We start from the raw sequence: 24,452 nt of genomic DNA on the forward strand, positions 1-24,452 counted from the left end.
CCGGAGAGCAGCTGTCAGCCCTACAGGCTGAGAACAGAGCTTTGCCGTGGTGATCTCAGCTGGTTGAAATGCTGCCTTGTGCCCATATAGGCTGCTTCTGTGCATCTCCAGAGGAGCTGCAGTCTTAATGGGGTCCAAGAAGTTTTCCCCTTGCTTCTTGGGGTCTCAAAAAAGAAGCAAAATGATTCAACCAGCAAAGCAAAGGCCTGAGAAACATTTGCAGCCAACAGATCCTGGAATTTTGTGTAGCCTTTTGTTTCGTGCTGTTTACAAGGGGACCAGTTAGGAACCCTGGGTTAAACACTTTGACAGATCTATCCTGAAGAGCAAAAATAGCAAATGACAGGCTATGACCGGGGGATTGACTTTGAGGGCAGGCTGGATTTGTGAAATGAGAATCAAAAAAGTTTTCGCCTTGGAGCCCACAGGTTAAATTACTGAAAATCAATCACCATCATCATCTCTACCCTCTTGTGTTTACTCTTACTCTGGAGAGTAATCTAACTCATCATTTGCAATCAGGGCCTCCGAGTTCTGTTTGTGTTTGCTTTTGCTCTTTGCTTTGCTACTCGTCCGGCTGTTTGTCTTCGCATCTGACATCTGTTGGTAATAGAAGCCTTTGTCTTCCGCCGGCCCGCCCCAGTCCTCCTGGCTCTCGCCCTCAGTGGCGTAGGAGAAACCGTCCTCCACCGAGAAGGGCTCATCCATATCGTAGCGCTGGTACGTGCTTTGATGCAGAGCCTCCTCGCGGGCACTGATTTCCAGGGTGCTGTTCCAGATGCCATACCCAAAGTAGATGAGCACACCTGTGGAGGAAAGCACAGGCGAATAAGAAGTTGCTTGGGGAATCCAGGGCACTAGCAGGGGAATCACCCTCGGCGAAACCAGAGCAGGAAGCGATATGTATTCTTGGATCTGTGGAGTGTCTAGAATTAGATGCTATTTAAAAATTAGGAGATTTTGATAGGGTGTGGTGGCGCATGCCTGTAATCCCAGCGATTCAGGAGACTGAGGCAAGAAGATCGCCAAGTTCAAGGCCAGGCTGGGCAATTTAGAAAGACCCTGTCTTGCAATAAAAAGGGCTGGGAATGTAGCTCAGGGGTAGAGTGCCCCTGATCATTCCCTAGTAGGGGAAGGGGTTGGGGGGTGATCTTGCTATAAGCATATTACAGCTTCCCTATGGTCAAAAAATCTGACAACATTGCACCCGCATTCCTATGTGGCAATTTTTGGCTAGAGGTGAGAACTAGCTGCCTTTTAGACAGGATACAGACCCACTTCCCTTGCTGACATCCAGTTCATTACTGTCCTATAGCTGCTAGCCAGGAATTTGCATTTTCTGGCCTGGGTTAAATATTTATGGATCAGCAACAGTATATTCCCAACCTTCTCATAACATGTTATTATCCCTTGCCTTCACTTAGGGACTCCGTCTCTTGTTTCATGGCTTAGCAACATGTATGAATCATTTTATTTCTTATCTTACCATTTGTCAACTTGCCAATAACATAATACATTGCTGCCCTCCAAGTTGCCCACTTTCTTTTATGGGCTCTCAGAGTGTCTAGTGCACAGCACTTCTGTGGCCCTTAGAACATGGGTTGTGTGATTATCAGCACAGGGTGGTTCTGTTTTATAGGCTGCAGAAAACTGGCACTCAATGTTTGCTAAATGAATGAATGAGAATTCCTGATGAGCATGAAATGCCCAGCGCAACTTCTCTGTGTGGACGTCATTCCATCCAAAGGGAATTTACCTCCCCTATAGGCTCATGCTTCATTTCTATGATCTTTTTGGAGTAATATGATAATATAGTTTGAGAGCCCCCATCTTCCACTTTGAAAGGCCCATGAGAACCAGAGTGGTGGCAGCGTAGGGCAGGAGGAATGAGAGTGTGGGCTCCATGTTCAGTATCCTGCCTCTATCACTGTTAACTGTGCAACCCTGGGCTGTTACTCAACCTTTCAGGTTTCTGTTGTGTAAAACCACGAGAGTCAGAGCAACTGTATAAAGTGGGACTGCTTGAGGATGAAATGAGTTAAGTGATAAGCCTCAACCCTGCTTGCGCTGGAGAGTCACTTGGGGGAGTTTTTGAACAACTCTGATACCCAAGCCCCATCCTTGGAATTTGGATTTAATTGATTTTCAGTATGACCCCAATGTAGTTTTTTTTCTTGGTACTGGGATTGAACCCAGGGGTGCTTTACTACTGAGCTATATCCCCAGCTCTTTTATTTCTTATTTTGAGACAGACAGGGTCTTGTTAAGTTGCCAGGACTGGCACTGAACTTGCAATCCTCCTGTCTCAGTCTCCTGAGCTGCTGAGATTATAAACGTGCAGCACTGTACCTGGCTCATAGTTAAGTATTTTTTTAAAATATTTTTTTTGTAGTTGTAGATGGACACAATATCTTTATTTGATTTGTTTCATTTTTATGTGGTGCTAAGGATTGAACACAGTGCCTTACACATGCTAGGCAAGTGCTCTGCCACTGAGCTACAGCCCTCATAGTTAAGCTTTTTAAATCTTCACAGGTTATTTCATTGACCAGGCTGAGAACCCCTGGGACAAATTGCCTGATGCATATTCTCTACTAGCAGGGCCCTGCCACTTGGGTCCACCAGTCATGCAACCTCTTTCAGACCCTCAACGCCCTCTTCTAAGTGGCACTGGCTCCTTTGACTTTGCTAACCCTTGCTCCTTTGTGGTATCTGCTTGGTTGTTTGTACAGAACCACAAGTTAATCCTGCTTTCCTGTACTGGGCTTGAGAATCTTGCTCCCTTTTGCATCGAAAGTATGTCTTTTTAAGCTTGGATTTCTCCCTCCTTGTCTCAAATGACATTTCCCCTTCCTCCTCCCCAGTGCTCCCCCCAATACCCCCCCAGTGAAATAAACTTTCCAGGAGCCAAAGTAAGCAGAGATTTATAGTCCTAATTGGTAATAAATCCTAGAGTTAATCATTTGCAGATGTAGCTATTACTGCTCAAATAGCAACTTCATCTTTTTGAGCATGGGTCTTTACTCTTTCTTGTCTGGTGGGGGGTGGACATGGGAGGTAGTTATTATTCTTGTGAAGAACAAGGCATCACATTAAAGCTTATTCAAAAGGGCCAATGGGCCAGTTCTTGGAGAATGCCTGTTTGAAGCATGTCTGGGACCTGAAATGAATTTTAAGTGACCAAGTGGGACCAGCAGGCACATACCTTGTTTTACCTGATTTTGCTCTTTTGCTATCTTTTTTTCTAGATATCTAGGCAGGTGCCAAATCTTACCGCCTACTCCTGCTTGGTATCTATTATGCCATTTCTTTTCTTTCTGATCCCTTACTCTGACCCTATTTATAGATGGGTCATTTTCCTTTCGAACTGACTACAATTTACCCCTTTCCCCTAATTTTCCTCTTCTGCTACTACATAGGCACTACAGAACTCCATCACTGGTAGACACCTATTTCTTTTTTCTTTTTAAAATTTATTTCTTACATACATGACAATAATGGAATGCATTACATTCATAATTATCCATTCACACCTATTTCTAAAAAGCCTTTCCCTTACCCCCACCTGGAGTGGGAATTCCTCTGGGAATTATCTAAAAAACGGTGGTGTGATTGCTTATAGAATCATAGACGCTTGAGTGGAAAGGATCATATAAGTCATCTATGTATTTTAATGTCTTCACTTAACAGAAGAAACAGACTGGCCAACATGAAGTGACATGCCCAGGCTCCTATGGGGACAGAACTGGCCTTCCCTATGGGTAAGGTCTTTTTCATATGTAATCCTTCACACTTCTCTTCCCCAACCTGTCTTATAAACATGCTTATTGCAGTAAATATTCAGTAAATGCTTAGGTGTTCTTTGGGAGTAGCCAGGCCTGGGAGGAGCATGTTTGTGCACATGCATGTGTGCTTGTGTTTGTGTGTGTGTGTGTGTACAGACCACGATTACTCTGGAGAAGGCAACCCATGGAGACCTGCTCCATAAATATTTATGGGTCTTTTAATGTTTTTCCAGTTCCAAAGGTGTGTCACTCTGTCTTCAAAAATACAATTCAAATATGGAACTAAGAAGCGCCTGCGTGAGGCAGCCTGAAGGAACAATCCGTCAGTCGGCTCAGGCAGAGCCATTTTCCCAGGTCTTGGCATTTTGTCCTTTCTGCTGGTTCTTGAATCAATTCGGGAAAAGTAGTATGAAGCAGAGGAGGGGAGAAAAGGAATATTGGAGATGGACAAAGAAACAGAAGGGAGCAAATGAAGGGAGTGAGGGAGGGAGGGAGAGAGGAGAGAAACGGGCTCTACCATCTGTCACACATAAACAAGGGCTTTGTGTGAGGAGTAAACAGCGCTGCTAAAAGCCTCCTGTGTGGAAGCAGGGTGTTTTGTTTCTGCTCCTCTTTTTTTTTTTTTTCCCACTTGGCTTGGAGAACTGTGCATGAGGTAGCTTCTGAAAAATCTGCCGGATTCTGGGAAACCTGAATTATCTAAACTAAACTTCACACAACACCTGTGTGCTGAAGCTTTCTAATCATGGCAGTGATGCTGCCCCTCTCTCCTGGGGAGCTTGAAATGTTACACAAACACTGTCTTGTTTAGACTCCATCTGGCCTGTTTGGGAAGGTGTGATGTGTGTGTGTGTGTGTGTGTGTGTGTGTGTGTGTGTGTGTGTGTTATGGGGGAGGTGGTCATTATGAACATCTCACAGACAGGAAACTGGTGGGCAGGAAAATTAAGGGGCTATCCCCAGCAATGTGGTGAGAGACTGGACTATAAATCCTTCCAGGTCCTCGTGCCCTAACACAGGGGGCTTGGCCCTCTCATTTCTCCCATTGGCCAGAGGAGGCTCTGAGGTACATATTGATGGGAAACAATTTTGCACTTTCAAACATATAGGAAAGGGTGATGAATGGTATAATGAGTCCCATGTCCCCTCCTGCCTGCTTCTCTTTAGGTTATTTTGAAACAAGTCCCTTCTATCATGGGTTTCATCTGTAAATATTTCAGTATCTTTAAAAATAGGTTCCTTTGAAGACCACTATTTAGAATCATTACCATATCTAAAAATTAGTAATAATTTCTTAAAATTCTCTATTATCAGTAGTATTAAAATTTCTCCCAATTACTACACATGTAGGGGAAAACTTTCCACCTTATGAGCCTACACACTTGTTCTACCAATGCTATCATTACTTGAAATAGTTTTTGGGTACTGTTATTTAAGAAAGTCATTGGTCCTGGCATCGTATTCTCCTGTGAACCCTTACAGATAGCCAAGTTTTATCTTTTGAGGGTAGATTTGATTATCAGCATAAAACAGAAGTGGAAGCAAGCTTCAGGAATAAGGTAGCTAATTAAAAAAATAAGCTTTTTTTTTGGTTCTACCTCAGTATTGTGTTCTACCTGTTCTTATCTACTTTGATCTATTGCTTTGCAATTACACATCTTCTATTAGTAATGAATTATTTAAAGTAGGTGTGGTGCTAAAAATCAGAAGGGAGTAGGCTTTTGTGTTGTAGCAGGGTCTGGAGGCCTCCCTGTTGGGCTGCAGTGGTTTTCTTAGTTGTTGGGTTACATAGGGTGCGGTCAGGGCAGTGAGCCCAGAAACGCATCAGCATTTTAACAACAGCCAGGGCTGCACCGGGGCTCACCGGGCGAGTGCCAGCCCTGGTGGGGGTTCTGGCAGTGGATCCTGTGAAAGGCTGCAGTGAAGGGGGGGATATTCAAAGGGAGGCTTTGGCTTCTTTTCCAGGCAGAAGTTCCCTGGTGAAGAATGTACCTATGGGAGGTTCAGGTTAGACAGGATAAAGAACCATGCCTGTAGCAATCGAATGGACTTTGTTTATGTAATAAAATATTCTGTGATCTTAAAGCCCTTAATGAAGAAGTACTGTCTCAGCCATCATCCCAGAGTGATGTCAGTCACTGAAATAGTGTTGGAGCTCACATCTCCGGATGCTAAAGCTAAGGGCTGTTCCTGGCCCACTCAGGTTCCCCTTGAGAAGATTTAGGAATGTCAGGCCTGCCTCTAGATGCTGGGGTACCTCAGCATCCTCAACCAAGCACTATTTGTGTTGATCCATCCTGTGCAAGTTAAGCAAATGATCCTCAAACTATAAATGAGAGAAGTCTGGGGAGATGGATCTCCAACAGGTGGGAGAAAACCTAGAACAAAAACTGAACTCTGAAAAGAGACTGGGTACCATAAGCCATAGCAGCAGATTTCTGACTCTGTGGGTACAAACTCGTGTTGAAGAACAGGTCTCTGATCTCTAGAGTCCCCAGGGAATTCCTTGCCCTCTGTATGAAGCTCCATACTCAGGACCAAGAGGAGAGGGGCCACTTGACCTCAGGCTGGGTGGAGCTGCCTCTTCCTGGGGTGTACTTTCCAGCAGGAAGCCCTGCCCTCCACAGATAGCTGAGGCCCTCTGTTATGCCCGGAGAGGTTTTTATTTTGACTACTCTGGGATCAACTTTCCAAAACAGACATTTGCCAACACAGGAATGGAGACTGGATGGTAATGAGAAGGTGTCCTCTCCACCCACCACAGTCCCCACCAACTCCCACTCTTGCTGATGATTTTTAAAAATACCACTGTGTCCTGTTGATTGTAATAACAATGAAGTTTGTTTAATATGGTGTGGTCAGGAGGAGCAGGCTTAGTGTGCAGTTGAAAGGAGAGGAAGGTTTTCTCCCTGGTCCTGCAACTGCTTCGATATGAAACCATGTGACTTTATGCTCAGTTTCTCATCTGCAAAATGGAGTTAGAGACCCTTATTTTATTTGAGGCATATAACAGCCATGACAGGTAACACAATCCTCTTAAAAGAATGTGGAGCCCATGCGTTGGCGCATGTCTGTAATTCCAGCTGCTCAGGAGGCTGAGGCAGGATGATGGCAAGCTTGAGACCAACCTTGGCAACTTAGCCAGACCCTGTCTCAAAATGAAAAACAAAAAAGGGCTGGGGATGTAGCTCAGTGGTAGAGCACCTCTGGGTTCAGTCCCCAGTGCTGAAAGAAAAAAAAAAAGGTGGGGGTGGGTGGGAATCATCCAGTAATATGAACCAGCAATTCCACTTCTAACTTAACAAAAATTCTAGAGATATGTCTGTATGTGTCCACCAAGGACATGCACAAGAATGTTCATAGCAGCCGTGTTCTTAACATTCCCAAACTGGAAACCACCTAATGTCTGTGGACACTGAAATGGATAGATATTGTGGTGTATGAAAGAGGTGAAGGCTAGCCAACGATACAAATAAAACTATAAAACCACAAGCAACAATGCCAGTGAATCTCACAAACATAACGTTGAAGAAAAGAAGCCCATTGTCCCCTATTGGTGGCTGGGTATCTGTTCCAGGTAAATGTTCAAACCAGCTCCAGGGCCTTCTACCTCTGCAACAGTTCTCTCCCTGGGCATCCTTTTGGCTCAAAGGTAGTCAACATTCTGCCTGCCACTGGTGGCAGAGCCCTGCCATTGCCCTGGCTCTTCCTGCCCATGCATCTCTGGTTGCCCTGGCACCCACTGCCTGCAGGCAGCCCCCTCTGTTGCAGGATTCATCTGCATACACCCTCTTTCTTGAAACGGCATCAGCCCTGTGCCTTCCTCATCCTGGACTTCATGACTTTTTTTTTTTTTTAGCATGATTTTGATGTGGAAAGTACAAATTGTTTTCTGCTCTGTCTCTGAGAAGAGTTTCAGATCTATCTATGGGATGCATCATCAAGAATTTGGTCATCTTGGTGCCTTCTCTGACCCAAATTCATAACCCTCTCCTTCCCTCCTTTTCTTTCCCTAACAATGGCTGCTTCTGGTCAATTTCCAATAGGACTTCAGATGATAGCTCAGGTAAAGACCACAAGGGTGTATCTTTTCTTTGGGATTTTTACATTTTGGTATGGGATTTATGAAGTCCACTGCCCAAATCCCAAGTTCTGCATGTTCTCTAAATCTATAGACAATAATCCATTCTCCTCAGAGGGATTGAAAAAATATTCCAAATGAAACCTTGGCAGGTCTCAAGGTAAGGGTGCCAATGAGCAAGGCTACCAGATGATTAATTTATAGTAAAGGCCCACAGAGAACAGTAAGCCTGAACCATGTCCTGGAAAACACCATGGTATGGTGTTCTCTCTGAGTCCCTGCTAGTTTCACATTCCCCCAGACTCTGCCCAGCCCCTTGAGATGTTCTTTTCCGATTCTGCATCAGCTAAAAGGAAATGAAGGCAGCTTTGTGTTCACTTTGTTGGGATTAATAAACATTTACTGTTTGTATTATTGCTCTTGTCTGAAGGAGAAGAAACATGTGCTGGGTAATCTTGTTGGAGAATGTATTACATTTTACTCTATGAGTTATGCTTTTCTGAAGGTCAAAAGCTTAGCAAAACATTGTTACAAAAATGCTATAATTAAGATTCATTTAGAGAAGGTTGAATAAAAAATGTATCTAAGATTATCAAGTTATGACTCAGCTTAACCATGTAAATTTTCTTTTTAAAAAGTAGCTGATGTTTCCTAAGAAGCTCCATTTAAAAATATCTCTAGGGCTGGGGATGTGGCTCAAGCGGTAGCGCGCTCGCCTAGCATGCGTGCGGCCCGGGTTCGATCCTCAGCAGCACCACATACCAACAAAAAGATGTTGTGTCTGCCAAGAACTAAGAAAATAAATAAATGTTAAAATTCTCTCTCTCTCTCTCACTCTCTCTCTAAAAAAAAAAAAAAATATATCTCTACTGCTCTTCCTAGGAAACTTATACTGTGAATAGAGAAATTGAGAAGAAAAATCGGATCTTTTAGAGGCTTAGAAGTGAAGATATGGGGTATTTATTCTATATGATCATTAAACATTTGATAAACCATCCGGGTGGGGTGCATGCCTGTAATCCCACCAGTGTGGGAGGGAGGCTACTCTGCAAAGTGGGCTGGCCAGTCTCAGCAAAAGCAAGGTACATCCCTATTCAGCCCTATTTTGTATTTTTATTTAGGGATGTTGCTCAGTGGTGAAGTGCTGCTGAGTTCAATCTTCAGTACCCCCCTCCAAAAATTTTGATAAGCCAATTTGGGGTTCTGGGATGACTATATTTTAAAATTTTGTAAAAATTTGTTTTTGAAAAACAATTTTTGTAATGAAATTATTTGCCCTGCTTGTTAATCTATTCTTCTTCTCTTTAGAGCAGTGGCTTTCAAATTTGAACATTCATTAGAAACACTGGGAGGGCCTGTTAAACCCTAAATAACCCTCAGAGATTCTGATTTGGTGGGTCTGGGATGGAGTCCAAAATTGCCCTCTAACTAGTTCCCTAGTGATATTGCTGGTCTGAGACCACACTTGGAGAACCATTGATCTCCATCATTGTAAACCTCACTGCCCACTAAAATGACCTGGGGGAGCTTTCAAAAGTACCCCAAACTTAGCTAACCCAGGCCAATTGAATTAGAAAATCTACGGGGGGTTGTGGGGGGGGGGAGCCTGGGCTTACAATATTTCAAAAGGAACCCACAATATTATTGATGTATAGCCAGGGTTGTCAATCCTTGGTTGCCTTTAAAAATCATGATACCAAAGCAATTATCAGCAGCTGCCCAGAAATACCAGCCATTTTACCCAAATGTGGTTTGTGGGCTGCGCATCATGATCAGAGTGGTGCCCGCTGTCTGGCCAGCCCACTCTGCAGGGTGGCCTCCTCCTGAGTCAGTGAATAGCAGTTTCTGCAGGGACCTTGGAGTTTGTGCTATCAGCAAGATTACAAGAGGCGTTCAGGGAGTTTCCTCTGTTTGATAATTAGAAGGGCAGCCTGAGTCAGTACATGTTCACACTGTGCTTTGTGATAACTAGTCTGTCCACACTGGTAGACAATGAATCATTTTTAGAATTTTCAAAAGAAAAGCAGGAAATAAATATTTCTAATGACTTTCTCTAATGTTTTCTCATTTGCTCCCTAAGCAGGAATCAATTTAAGGATGATAGAATTATCTGCATTTTTACAGATGAGTAAACTGAGGTCCAAAGAAATTAGGTGAATTTCTCAAAGTCATAAGACAGGAGGTAGTGGGGCTATCTATTGTTTGAAACTAATGCTAATTCCAAAAGCAAGGGCCCCTGCCACCTTCCCAGTTTTGCAAAATGTCTCTGATGCTCCAGAAACCATAGCTATGCAGAATCAGTTATAGATTTGTGAAAAATGAACATATGAGGACTCTTGTTCAGAAAGTATAAGGAATTCAAGATGCAACAGCGACAGCAGAGCTTTAAACCAAGCTCAGGAGGTTGTGCACAGGTTGTATGCCCACAAAGCTGATCCTGATGCTAAGTGTCAATCCCCACCAAACATTTTTTTTTTTTTTTTGGTGGTGCTGAGGATCAAACCCAGGACCTTGTACATGTGAGGCAAGCACTCTACCAACTGAGCTATATCCCCGGCCTCCACTAAATATTTTGATCAAATAAGAAAGTCTACTATGTAAGGGATATAAAAAAAGAAGCTATGTAAGGGACATAAAAAAGTTAATAAGGAATTTTAAAATTAGGCTTCTTTTAGGTGCTTAGAGAAGCCCCACAGCTGAGTGTGAGCATATTGGATTCTAGTAACAGCCTTCCAAATAACTTCCTGTTGCCATGCATGCTATCGAATTTCTTAGAGCTTTGGTTTACTCTTTTTAAGCCCATAGAGGGCAGGGTAGGGAGGTAGTGGACTACATTAGTGTCTCCCCAACTTTAGTTATTTATATGCCACATTTTTAATATAGTGGTTATGACCATGGACTCTGGACCAACCCTTCCTGAGTTTTAATCTTGACTTTAGTTAAGTGATCTCAGGCAAGTGCCTCAGTTTCTTAGTCTGTAAAATTAAGACGGTGAGACTAAATATGTAAGATGAGTAAATGAATTCACTAATAAAGCCTTTAGAATGATGGGTGATGTGTGATACATGCTTATTAGTATTGTTACTATAAATCATATGGCACCTTTACTAGTACTACTAGTACAAATGCTTTTTTTTAAAAAAAAAACATGATTTGCTTTTTAAGTTAAAAAATCATCTATAGTTTTGTCCTAAGCAAAACTATCTGTGAAACCCCAGATTCATGTGTATGTGTGATTTTTTTTAATACATGTGAAAATCTAGGACTATGGAATATTCTAGAAAGTTCATTTAATGTCTCTCTAAAACCAGCTGAAATATTACAAATGGGATGGGCACCACGCTGTGGGTGGCACTGTGCTAGCAATGGAAGCCCCTCCAGCTTTAATCATCTGTAAATGAGGGAATGTGTATCTTCTTTCACTTGACATATTCATGACTGAAATATTTCTACCCACTTTGGTCACTTCTCCCCAGAATAAAATCTTTCCATTGGTTAGCTACATGTTCCAGTGGCAAAGTATTTAAACAGAGATGAGAGATTGTAAGTAAATAATATAAATGGTGAAAATACTGATGAATCAGTGGAGTCCTCTCAAGAATATCTCCTTAAGTCTAACAAGGGATGAGACTTAGAGCAGTGAAAGATTGGGACAAAATACAAACAGGAAGGCACAGAGTGGCCTGCAGAGGCAAGGAATCTGCTTGAAGATCCATGCCATTTCCTTTGACTGCTGCGTTTTACCCCACTTTCTTCTACCTAAATCTTACATCATAGTCCCTGTTCAAATTCTACCTCTTCAAAGTCCTTTTTGACTGTTCTAACTTGAAGTTCCTTTTCCCCCCCATTTGCAAAGTACTGTATAATAATGAAGACATATTTCTTAAGCACACAGCATAGGCACTGTTCCAGGCATACAGGACACATGCTGAACACCAGTACCCTGGCCTAAAGCAGTGGACAAGTTGCTAATGAATAGGAAGGAGTTCTGTTCCCTTGGCCAGGATGGTTGATTCAGGATTGTCTTGCTCTTTGCAGGGAGATATTTAATCTATTGCTTTTCTATAAGCTCTGAAGGATCCTCCTTAGCTAAGTATTTGTTATCAAAGAAGCTATTCAAGGGACATAAAAAAAGAGTTAAATAAGGAACTTTAAAATTAGGCTTGATAATCTGTTTGAATCAAATGTATGAAATATAAAATGTCAAGAGCTTTGTAATGTTTTGAACAACTAATAAAAAAATAAATAAGAAGCAAAAAAAATTAGGCTTCTTTTAGTTATCCCTCTCAAGTTACCATGAATTCAATCTCTGACTTTCTCATAAACATTAGCAATTGTTAGATATGAAAAATTTATAATGCAAATATAATACAAATTGATCAGAAGTAAAATTTGAAATTTCAGAAGAGGTAAGACCTTGATGTCAATGAAAGTGAATTTAGAGAACAAGTTGAATTCATATGTAAAGCTATGAACAGTTGATCTAAGAGAGTCATATTAGTTATTAACAACAAAATAGAGACAATCAACGAGGATGATGGTGTGGTGGACACTCTCCAAGGGAATGGTTGGAATATCCAAGGATGAAGAAAATATCTTGGGGGAAGAAATGAAAAGATCTTGAATATTCTACTAAAGTCAGAATGAAGTGAAGGCTGTTAAATGGTACCATGATAGCAATATTGTCAGAAAAATAATGCCCTCAAATCCACATTTAATCCATACTTTTGTTCATTTTAAAAACCAGAGTATGATTGTTTTTCTCATTTAATTTTGCCAAATGAGAAACAAATTTTTTTCATAATTTTTTGTTTCACCATTTTAATTTTCTTTAAAATTTTTTAAAAAACATTTTTATTTATAGATGGACACAATACCTTTATTTTGTTTATTTAGTTTTTCTATGTGCTGCTGGGGATGGAACCCAGCTAGGCAAGAGCTCTACCACTGAGCCACAACCCCAGACCCTTCACCATTTTTATTTTTTACAGCAGAATTCCAAGCAAACTCTTCCTCTTTCTCGTTTCTATGCTATTTTTGTCCCTCCCCTCTTTTATTTTTTTTTAAATATTTATTTTTTAGTTGTAGGTGGACACAATACCTCTATTTAATTTATTTATTTTAATGTAGTGCTGAGGATCAACCCAGGGCTTCGTATGTGCTAGGCGAGTGCTCTACCTCTGAGCCTCAACCCCAATCCCCCTCCCCTCTTTTAAAAAGTGTATTTATTTTAAGCAATTTTTTTTCTGATACTAATTATCCTTGCACAAGAACTTCAGTCATTCACTATTCACTAATTCCATCAGGGTTGATCAGCATTATTCTTCCAGAACCAAGCAGGAAGGAAGGGGACAATTGGCTTTCTTGATTCTAATGCAGAGAGCAAGGGTTCAGTTTTTCACAGATAAAAACAGTTCTAAAATTCATTTGGAAGAATAAGAAACCCAGAATGGCCAAACTAATTAAAAACAAAAATAAATGCTGAAGGCATCCACAATACCTGACTTCAAATTATACTACAGAGCTGTAGTAACAAAAATTGCACGGTACTGGCATAAAAACAGACACATAGGCCAGTGATACAGAATAGAAGACACAGAGACTAAGGTGCCAAAACCATATGTTGGAGAAAAGACAGTCTTTTAAATAAATGATGGTGGGAAAACTGATTATGCATATGTAGAGGGAGAGATTAGTCCATATCTTTCACCCTGAACTCAGAGTGGATCAAAGAACTAGGAATTAGACTAGAAATACTGCAACTTCTAGAAGAAACCACAGGGAAAACCCACCAAAATATTAGCGCAGGCATTGACTTCCTTGATAAGACCCCTAATACTCAAGAAATAAAACCAAGGGCTGGGGGGCTGGGGTTGTAGCTCAGTGGTAGAGCACTTTATTAGCATGTTCGAGGCACTGGGTTTGATCCTCTGCACCACATAAAAACAAATAAATAAATAGAATAAAAGTATCCATCTACAAACAACAACAACAACAACAAAATTAAAACAAACAAACAAACACCAAGGGCTGGGGTTGTGGCTCAGGGTGGAGTGCTTGCCTTCACATATGAGGTACTGGGTTTGATTCTCAGCACCATGTTAAGAAAGAAAGAAAGAAAGAAAGAAAGAAAGAAAGAAAGAAAGAAAGAAAGAAAGAAAGAAAGAAATTGTGTCCATTTACAACTAAAAATATTAAAAAAGAAATTAAACCAAGAATCAATAAGTGGGATGGAATCAAATTACAAAGCTTTTGCATAGCAAAGGAAACAATAAAGAGTGTGAAGAGAAGCCTACAGAATGGGAGAAAATCTTTGCTAGCTACTCTCTGACAGGGGATTAATATCCAGAATATATATAAAAAACTCAAAAAGCCTCTAACCCCCCAATAATCCAATTAATAAGTGGACAAATAAACTAAACAGACACTTCTCAAAAGAAGAAATACAAATGGTCAACAAATATATGAAAAAATTTCCAACATCTTTAGCAATTAGGGAGATGCAGATTAAAACTACACTGAGATTTCATTTTACTCCAGTTACAATGGCAGCCAGCGAGAATACAAAAAATAACAGTTGCTGGAAAGGATATCAGGGCAACGTTGTTAGTGGTGTTGTAAATTAGTATAACTGCTGTGGAAATCGGTATGAAGCTTCCTCAAAAGATTAGGAATGGAATCACCATTTGACCCAGCTATACCTCTCCTCAGAATATATCCTAAAGAATTAACACATGCATACTCATGATTATAGTAGCATAATTCACATAAGCCAAATTATGGAACCAGTCTAGGTGTCTCCATCAACAGATGAATGGAAAAAGAAAATGTGGTCTACATACCCAGTGGACTTGTATTCAGTCATAAAGAAGAATGAAATTATGTCATTTTCAGGAAAATGATGGTACTTGAAAGCATGATGTTAAGTGAAATAAGCCACATTCAGAAAGCCAAGGGTCATATGTGGAAGCAAGAGAGATAAAAGAGGGGGCGGGGGGAAAGCAAGCAAGCAAGCAAGGGTCCATAGAACCAGCCAGATTTCTCTAAGAATGGAGGTGTCTAGTCCAGTTAGGAGGTAATTTTGGGATAAGCCTGTTCAAGACCTTAAAAAAAGGCTCCAGGGGAAGTTGCTTACCCACAAAGCACCAGACCGCAAACCGGATCCATGTGATGGTGGAGAGCTTTAGCATGAGATAGATGTTCACCAGCATGGCAAAGGCAGGCACAAAGGGGAGGCAAGGTGCCATGTAGGGCAGCTTCTTGGGGTTCTCTGGCTGCTGCAGGATCACAAACACCAGGGCGCTGATCAGCAGCACCATCAGAACAACCAGAAGGATGGCCCACCAGCTCTGCTCTGAGATGTAGTCAGAACCAAAGATGATGAAGGAGCAGAAGATGAACATGAGGATGAAGAGCAGGAGCACGCAGATGGTCACCGTGTGCCCTGTTGCTGCTGTGGGCCGGTCCATCTTGCCTGGAAGGCCCAGTCGGATTCTCAAGGTGTAGTAACGGGGCCCAATCAGCTTCTTCAACTTGATGAGATAAATGTTTTCAGATTCATCAGCTTCTATGCCTGTGGTCATGTCCACGGTGCCATAGTTGGGGTGGTTGACATTGTAGGTGGACTTGTCTGATTTCCCAATGAGCATCTCATTGTCTCCCAAAGATGGAAGGTTTTTGGCCCCACATGTATTGGTGGCCGGGCTGGAAAACTCTTCCCCTTCACTCACAGGAGAACAAGTTTCCTTCTCACATTCAGCCAGAATGCCCTCCTTCTTCTTGGTGTGCTCCTCAGACAAAAACTTGACAAAACCATCAATGTCACTCTCAGGTTGGTATCGAAGGAGCAAGACACAGACGGAGACCAAGGTGTAGGCAAGGAGTGTGCCGATGGACATCATCTCTATCAGGTCTCTCAGGCTCACCAGCAGCGAGAGCAGAGCTGCCAGGAACCCTGACACAATGCAGGCCACCACTGGAGTCTCTGTGTAGGAGCTTACGTGAGCCAGGAACCTGCAGCAGAGGAGCAAGCGGAGAGTTAATGGCATGCCACACAGGTGGTGACTGATTCTAACATGGCCAATGTAGGGGACCAGAGTGTTTGTAGGTTTGTGTGGTTAGCTCCTCCTCCTGCCCTTCCAATTTACTTGTGCACACTGCCTTAATTCTAATTGCTATTTCTACGTTATGGGTTGGGTCCTGGAGTGTCATTTAGAGAGAATTCACTTTAGTTCCTTGATTTTAAGGCAAATGTCTTCATTAAATTTTCTATTCACTATGAGACAAAGAAGGCTGATGGAATCTAGGAGGTCTGGGGAGATCTAAATTAGAGCCCAAGGCTTTGCTGGGAAAAAGGGATGGTTAGAGGAAGTCATGCAACTGCTTGGGAATCCCCCAAACCTGTGGGTTTGCAGCATCAGCATCACCTTTAGCTTGTTAGAAGTAGATATTGTCAGGTTTTAACCAAGATCTGCTACCTCAGAATCTCTCAGGGTGGTGCACAGCAAATTGCTCTTTAAAAGACATCTAAAGGGTTCTAGAGCTTGAGAAACACTGTCTTGCAATAAAAGTACAGAAGTGTAGCTGGACAAATAGCACAATAATCAAGAACCTGTGCTCAGAGATACAGGTTCAAGTTTAGCTAGTTACTCCCTAAAGAAGAGAAGACCAACAGGACCATCAATGACAGGCACTTCTGTTGCAGTTCCTATAGGATGAAGGAGGCTCCCTCTTCCTCTCTCTCCTCCTGGTCCTGCCTCCTTCATTCTCTGTCATTTCTCCCTTATTTTCATGATTCACACAGAACTATAAATTTGCCCAAAGTCCTTGCATCTTCCCTCTTTGTTTTCTTTGACAGCATAAAAACATTTTGGATGTGTGACATGTTCACTCCTCCATCAATGAAAGCCCTTCTTCTTTTTCTTTTCTTTCTTTATTATCATTATTTTTTAATTTGTTCTTTTTTTAAAAAAATTTTAAGTCATTGATAGACCTTTATTTTATTTATTTATATGTGGTGCTGAGAATCAAACCCAGTGCCTCTCACATGCCAGGCAAGTGTGCTACTGCTGAGCCCCAGTCCCAGCCCCTTAATTTGTTCTTTTTAGTTATACATGATAGTAGAATGTATTTTGACATATTATAAATACATGGAGTATGACTTCCCATTCTTATGATTGTACATGGTGTGGAATTACACTGGTTGTATTCATACAGGAACATAGAAAAATTATGTCTGATTCAGTCTACTGTCTTTCCCATCCTCATCCTCCCATTCCCTTCATTCCCCTTTGTCTAATCCAATGAACTTCTATTATTCCGTCTCCCCCCATATTAACTTCAGCATGTTAGACAACATTTGGTCTTTGGTAAGCCCTTCTTGATCTGCTTACCAACCCATACATGGAGCAGATGACAGTTGGTGGTAGAGATAAAGTCCCTGGGGCAGCTCTGTCTGCACTCCTGAGAATTCCTTGGCTTCCCATGGTGGGCCTGGGGACCAAGTGACAGGGCCACATCCCTTTATACCCTGGGCAGATAGGCCAATTCATTGCCAATGTAGGGGACTAGAACTATCTATATGTTAGTAGTTAAGAGTTTGGCTTTGGGAGTTAGAAAGTTCTGGGTTCAAATCCTAGCCTGCCACTCAGTGAATCAGAGATTTGAGGTGAGATTTGTTTTTTAACCTCTCTAATTCCTAGTATGCCCACCTGCAAAACAGCGTTGTTGTGAGAACTAAATGGGATACTATACACAAAGCACCTGGGAAAGTCCAACAATAGTAGCTATTGTTGCTACAGTTACTAGATTCTGTTGTGAGGGTTTTATCTTCTTTCTGATTGTTGATTTTTTTTTTTAACTTCAGTGGAGTTGTGAAGATAGGGACAGGCAGCTGGTCTCAATATGAGGGCAGGTCTAAAATGTCCCCTGGGCAGGTTCTTCCCTTTGGAGCCCCACCCACACCCTTTCCTCTAGTCCTTTGTATAGTGATTTGACACTCACCATCTTCACAAGGGGGATACAATGTCAAAGAGAGAAGGGCAGGTGAGGGAACAGGTCCATTAGTACCAGTTAGTACCAGACTGAGGGACCCTGAGTCACTCTGAGGGACTGTTTTAGGGCCTGAGCTCTTTAGACTCAAACTCTCTCTCAGGATATATAACAAGGTCCACAGTGTATGTGAAAAGCACTTATCAAAATTCTGTCCAGTTGACAGTGGGTGACAGTCTTCCTTGAAAGACACAGGACAGCAGAGGACATTTCACAGAGCATAGCCCTTACCTGAAAAGGAGACCATCACCAGCCATGGCATAAATGACCCTTGGCATTGGGAAGAGGGAGCCCAGCAAGCTGACTGTCAGTCCTGCAACCGACCCAATAGCTACTACAAATTTTGCAGCATAGAAACCGTGAGCCACAAACATCTCCATGAGTGGGGATTCTGTGTCAATGGCGTAATATGGCACCATCAGAGTTAAGATCATGCTCACCTGTGAAAAGAAGAGAAGATACGGCTGGAGGTGGAGGAACTGACAGCATGGTAGATGGCCTGCAGGAGAAGAGGTCCTCTGGACCTGAAGGCAGAGCCTTGCACAGCAGTTTGGATCTACCACTGATTGGCATGTGGCTTTATTTTAGATCAGTTATTCAGCCTCTGTATTCCTTATCTGTATTCCTTTTACTCCAAACACCCAAGATCAAAACTCCAAAGGTAAGCTCCTAGGAGGCCCATAACCAATTAACAAATGGGACCACAATGAAAACTCATATTTCCATTTCCTCTCTCTAGCTCAGTTCTGGGGGTCATGAAGGCCAAGGAAGACATTATGGCATCAAGATGGAATCCAGTCCTACCCTGGTAAGACCACTATGGCTTTGCTTAACCAGGGAATAATTGGCTGGGGGCTCCAGGACCTATCTTCCTTCACATGGCATAGATCTGCCAGGACATTGGTCTTTCAGAATTGGCTCAACAAAATGGAGCCACTGGTCAGAGATCAGATATGAGTTCCCTCAGGCCTGTGAAGACCAATCCTGAACTAAGGGAGTTCAAAGCCTGAAAGGGAGAGGGTAGTCATAGGTAGACGGTTTCTTTGCCAGGTCCCCAGGAGCCAAGATCCTCTAGTGAAAATATGAGATACCAGGGAAGATAGCAAGATGTATCATCATAGTCTAGCAATTTGGGTTTTACCATAGTGGGTCTGCTGACCAGTACAAGAGCAAGCAGCTCCCGAGGCAAAGCTAAAGCCCACATAGTCTAAAATAGAATGCTTCCCAGGGATACCACCACTTGCTACATTCCCTTTGGGGATGGGGTAGGGTTGGATTACAGCAAGGCACATGGAGTCTCCTGGCCATGTTAGATCAGGATGAGCAAAAATTTGGTAGAGGCAGAGACTCGTTCTGTAGTCTATAACGTTGCTCTTCTAAGAAAGGAACTGTGAGTATTGGCTTTGTTGTGTGTGTGATGCCAAGGACCGTTCTGGAGAAGGGGATGCATGAGGAAGGGGCAGAAAGCAAATGTAGAGCAGGGTGTCTCTGCTGCCCCTACTACCCTGCCACGCCTCCCTCAATATTCTGCCCTCAGGAATAATTAAAGTGCAGATAGGATGAAGCTACTTGCACCTGTGTGTATAGAGGGAGGTGATAAATTGACCCATGCATAAAACATTTGTCTGGGCAACTAAATTGCTCTCAACCAAATCTAAGGATGCTCTTCTGTTTTTGTTTGGCTTCTAGGACAATCCTGTTTTGCAGATTGCCTTAACCATGAATAGGTCAGACTTCCTTAGTTGGTTGCTAAAGATGATTTTTTTTTTTTTTGAATGAGGAATGGCAGTGCTGGCATGCTGCACCCCCAGCTGCTAGCTCTTTCCTAATCATGACCCAAGTCAGTAGGACCCTCAGGACGTTGGAGCATTTGTGTGACCCCACACTTGACGGCTCAGCAGCCATCAGGCTCTCTCTGTTGCCAGGCGCTGAGGGGATATTGGACATTTCTGTGATAAAAATTGGAAGTGGGAGCTGGAAGATGAAACATCAAAGGTGTACGAGGACCATCTCAGGGGTCCTGAGAAAGGAGGCTGAGGGCTTTACTCTGAGAGCCACCTTAGGCAGGGAAACCCCAAGGATGGATTTGAGCTAGTGTGAAAAGATGGGGCAATAGACGAAAGAAATTGCATCTCCCCCACCCTAGGATGAAGGGGAAGAGAGTCTCCAGAGGACAATGGATTCTCTCTCCCCATGGCGGGAGCCTCGCCTCTTTGCTGCCGGGAAGCTCCCAGTAGACAGAGGAGCATTGAGGGCTGTGCACAGAGGCCACAGTGGCTCTGCTCACACACCACCCGTTACTGCCAGCCTATGACCTGAGCTCCTTGGACGGCAGCCCACTCCCTGCACACCATGCCCTGGGACAGCGGCAGGAACTGCGAGCCTGGGTGTAGCGGGGGATGAGGGTGGGGGACTCCAGAGGTGAAGGCCGAAAGGGCCTGGGGCTGCTCCTCTCCTGAGGGGAGTCCTGAGTTTCTTCTTGACATCTTGGCATCCAAATGCCCAGAAGGCAGAAGGCAAGGCCTACTCCCTGACAGAGGAGGGGACACAGTCCTAGAGCCACATTTTCAGGTTAAATATAAAAAGTCCAGGAGAAGGGTCCATTCAACATTTGGTACTCACAGACACGTAGGCTGTCAAGCAGATGACCAGGGAGGCAGTGATAGCGTAAGGGATGGACGTGTTGGGATTCTTGGCTTCCTCTCCGGTGGTGGCAATGATGTCAAAGCCAATGAAAGCGTAGAAACATGTGGCCGCTCCTTGCAGCACCTGTAGGGATCATGGCATCTGTCAGGCTCAGGAGTTTAGGGCAGCACCAGGGCCTTCAATGTGGTGCCCACAGTGGCCCAATGTCCTGCAGAAGTCACTGAGTAGAGGAGGGAGTAACATGGTAGAGCTGGCACTGAACACCCAAGTTCTGGTCTCCTCTGCTTTCTCTCTGTGTGACTGAGCAATTTCCTCAGGTGTTAAATGGAGATAAGAATTTTTTATGGCCAAATAAAAATTGGATCATTTAACACATTTGAATCCTTTTTTGGAAGCAAGTAGGAGTATATCAGTAAATCAGTATATTGGGTATCTATGTCTTAGGGAACTCATTAGCTTTTATTTTCCTCCAACAGTTCTCAACCACAGCCATGGGCTATGTGGCTTAAGGATGTTTGGTGAGGGAGGGAGCTTCTGACATTTAGTGGAGGGGACTCAGGTACTTCTGCACAAAGAAGAATTTTCCTGCCCCATGTCACGTTAGTGTTCCTGATAGATGATCTCTGTGAGTAACTTCCAGATCTGAAATGATATAAAAGATTTTCAGACCTTTAGATGTTCTGTTGCCTTCAAAGGGAAAATAGTAGAGACAGAAGTTTGATTTTCTATTCCTTATGGAGGTTTAATTGACCTAGCTGGGCAGGAGGCAGGAGGTCAGAGTGAAGCTGGGGAGTGGGCATTCAGCCACATCTGCTGCATGTCTGTCTGCCAGAGCCTGTGAGCCTCCAAGGGTGGTGGGGTCTATGTTAAGACGTCAGTGAAAATTTTCCACTGAGGAGTGTGTGACTTCCTTCTAAAGAATCTATTGAAATTTAAATGAGGTTTCCCCATCTCAGTATTTTCATTATTAGCTGGAAGTAAAAAATCTTCCTCTGGATACTTGGAGGATCTTGTAGGGGAAGATGAGAGATTTTTTTTTTGGACTTGTGTGACTATGAGGGGACAAGCTGCAACCTCTAGAGGGGTCCAGGAAGTGAGGTCCCTTGTAGACTGGAATATTTCCCCTGCTTTTTCTCTACATTCAACTTATAAATGATGTCATTCAAAGCCGAGCAGGTGCTTGTCTAAAATTTTTGCTCTTACCTTACACACTAACTTCTTCATATGGAAAAACCAAGATACTGGATACTAGAACCTACAAGGTATATCAAAAAATTGAAGAGCTTCTTAAACCTTCAAAAGCAACCTTTGCTCATCTGTAAAATGAGCTAGTATCTTCTACAGTCCCTCCCAACTGAGATTCTAATGTTTCCATCCCTAGCCTAGCTAGGGGTTCTTACCCTCAGGCCAGGGACATTTAGGGGCTCTGCTGGGAAAGAGTTATATTTTTATTTTCAATAATTTCCAACTGGATATTAGCATTTCTTTCCACCATGAATGCAGGTGACTCAGAGTACCTGTGATTTCTGTCACCAATAACAATCTGATATAATAATAGATATTAGTATTTAAAGCACTAATTAAGAAGCACATTGTTATTATATCACAATTAAAAATATTTATTACTCTATATCAATATGATTGATTTACCTCGAATTACTGCATAATTGGGTTCTTCATTGAAAATCCTAATTTTCATAAGGTGTCCATACGCCTCATCAAACTGCAAAGGGGTCTATGGCACAAAAATTTAAGAACTCCTGTCTATTCTAATAAGTCAGGCAAAAACAACTTCCCAAACATAAGTGGTTCCATCTTGCGGGTGCTACTTTCTGGGAAGCAAGAGAACTACTTTGCCTCCTGAAAAACCCTTCATGTCAGGGTATGGAAAGTGGATTTGGCTGACAGACAAGGAGATAAAACAGATTTCACCTCCCTATCCAGGGAGATTCACAGTCTTGAAATGGTGCTGGCTTTCACTTGTCTAGAACACATCACTGGTGTTCAAGGATGAACAGATGATGGGATTGCAGGCTCACGAGGTTATCCTGAGCAAGCCAAGCCTCACTTTAAGACAGCTTCCAGAAAACAGGTCTTGCTTTCCTTTCCTTTAGCATCTTTCTTCCCTTCCACAGAGGAAGACAGGCAGACAGTCAGCCATGGGCACATCCCACTCTTGTAAATCACATGGTACCTGGCACAGTAGCAGGTGAATTTGAATAATATCCTTAGAAAAAGGCAAGAGGTCTATGAACCACAATACATGAGGCATAATGGGGGACCCAGGGATGTGTAACCTGAAGAGCGGGAGGCTCTGTAGAAAGCATGGATACCTACAAATTTCTGAAGTACCGGAAGTATCACAGCTGAGGTGGAGGTGCCCTGTAGGCTCCAGAGGGGACTCCAGAGCAATGAATTTGTGGATTTGTGTTTATTCGAACAGTAGACCTTGTAGACTGTCAGACCTAGGCTGGTTCTGCCACATATTAGCTTGATGATATAGAACAGATTCCTAACCTCTTATTCCTTAAGTTTCTTTATCACTAAAAGGGAGATAATAATAACACATAGTTTAATTTCATTGAATATTTACTTTTACCACCATTACTATAATTACTATTGTAAATTTTTCTAGAGCAGATAAAACCCAAGAGAACAAATTCCTTCTCCTCCTATCTTTTTCTTTCTCCTCCTCTTCTTATTCTACTCTCTTTCATTTAGAACTCTCTCTCTCTCTCCATATATACAGAGAGAGAGAGGGAGAGAGGTAGGTAGGGAGGGAGAGAGAGAGAGAGAGAGAGAGAGAGAGAGAGAGAGAGAGAGAGAGAGCGCTGCCATGTGTCAGGCACTGTGTTTGGTAATAGTGATAAAGTCATGAGCCAAAAGTACTCTGAACGTGACCTTGGGAGATTTGAAGTCTGGACTATTTGGAGTCTGCAAGAACCTAAATGCAAACTTGACTGTAATAACAAACTGGAAAATATTATTAGGTATTTACATTATTTGGAAAACATAAATGCTTTTATTTTCCAGATGAATGAAAGAATGGATGGCAATTATTGATAACGATTAGATACCAGAAAATTAAGTATTATCAAGCTGGGAAGAGAGAGAATGTTTATAAAGAGGATGTATATGAGACTGAATTTGCATATATGGAATATGAAAAGCAATTAGAGTTGAAGAAAAACTGAACAAAGTTAGGACATCTGGAGGTTTTCCTGCATTAGGCAGTCAACAGAATTTAACTCAGATGATTCAAATGAAATGACATTAAAGAAGGAACTATAGGTGGATATGAACCAGTAGGGCAGGGTTAAGGACCAACTTGGGATGTTGAAGCAATAGTAAGATGGTATAATCCCTAAGCCCAGAGGCAGGGTAGAAGGATGTTCCTGGATGCCACGGGGAGCTGGAGAGGTAGAACAGGGACTGCCAGTGTGGTTTCAGGGCTGGGAGGGAGTGAGGAAGAAATCCCCTGGCCTTTTCCTCTTCTCATCTTCTGCTCACCTGATAACATCTTCCACTGGCTAAACCCAACAGGAAGCAATGAGCAGGAGTCTTCTGGAGCACAGGACAGAGCATGAGGGGTGGAGAATGGACCTGGGCAGTGGAAGCAAAGGGGCAAAGACCAGCACAGCTGCCAAGGTCAAGCACACCTGGCTAATCGAGACACAGATTAAATAAACAGATTATCAAAGGGAAGAAAAAATTGGCAAAAGGTTGCCTTTGTACTTGAGCTAATTCAAATGAGTTTTTCTTCCCTGCAAATGGTAAATATAAAAGAGTCATGAAATGAAACTGTGTAGGTGCATCTCTACCCAAATAATCACTAAAACTGTTTTCTACTTCACTCTCTCCAGCTCTCCTATCTGTCCGTTTATGATTAGG

At 42.6% G+C, this 24,452-nt stretch overlaps 1 protein-coding gene across 1 annotated transcript in view; it reads right to left on the reverse strand.

The window, feature by feature from the left end:
• Positions 1-483: 483 nt before the first annotated feature.
• Slc7a14 (solute carrier family 7 member 14) overlaps positions 484-24,452 on the reverse strand; it is a 52,779-nt gene continuing 28,810 nt past the window's right edge. Inside the window, exons 4-7 of the mRNA XM_026395004.2 lie at positions 20,538-20,684; positions 18,147-18,355; positions 15,001-15,878; positions 484-806 (exon numbers count right to left, since the gene is read on the reverse strand). Of these exons, the coding sequence (XP_026250789.2) occupies positions 484-806; positions 15,001-15,878; positions 18,147-18,355; positions 20,538-20,684 (1,557 nt within the window). The remainder of the gene's footprint in view (positions 807-15,000; positions 15,879-18,146; positions 18,356-20,537; positions 20,685-24,452) is intronic.

The sequence above is a fragment of the Urocitellus parryii genome, chromosome 2 (assembly GCF_045843805.1).
Source record: "Urocitellus parryii isolate mUroPar1 chromosome 2, mUroPar1.hap1, whole genome shotgun sequence".
Taxonomy (NCBI): Eukaryota; Metazoa; Chordata; class Mammalia; order Rodentia; family Sciuridae; genus Urocitellus; species Urocitellus parryii.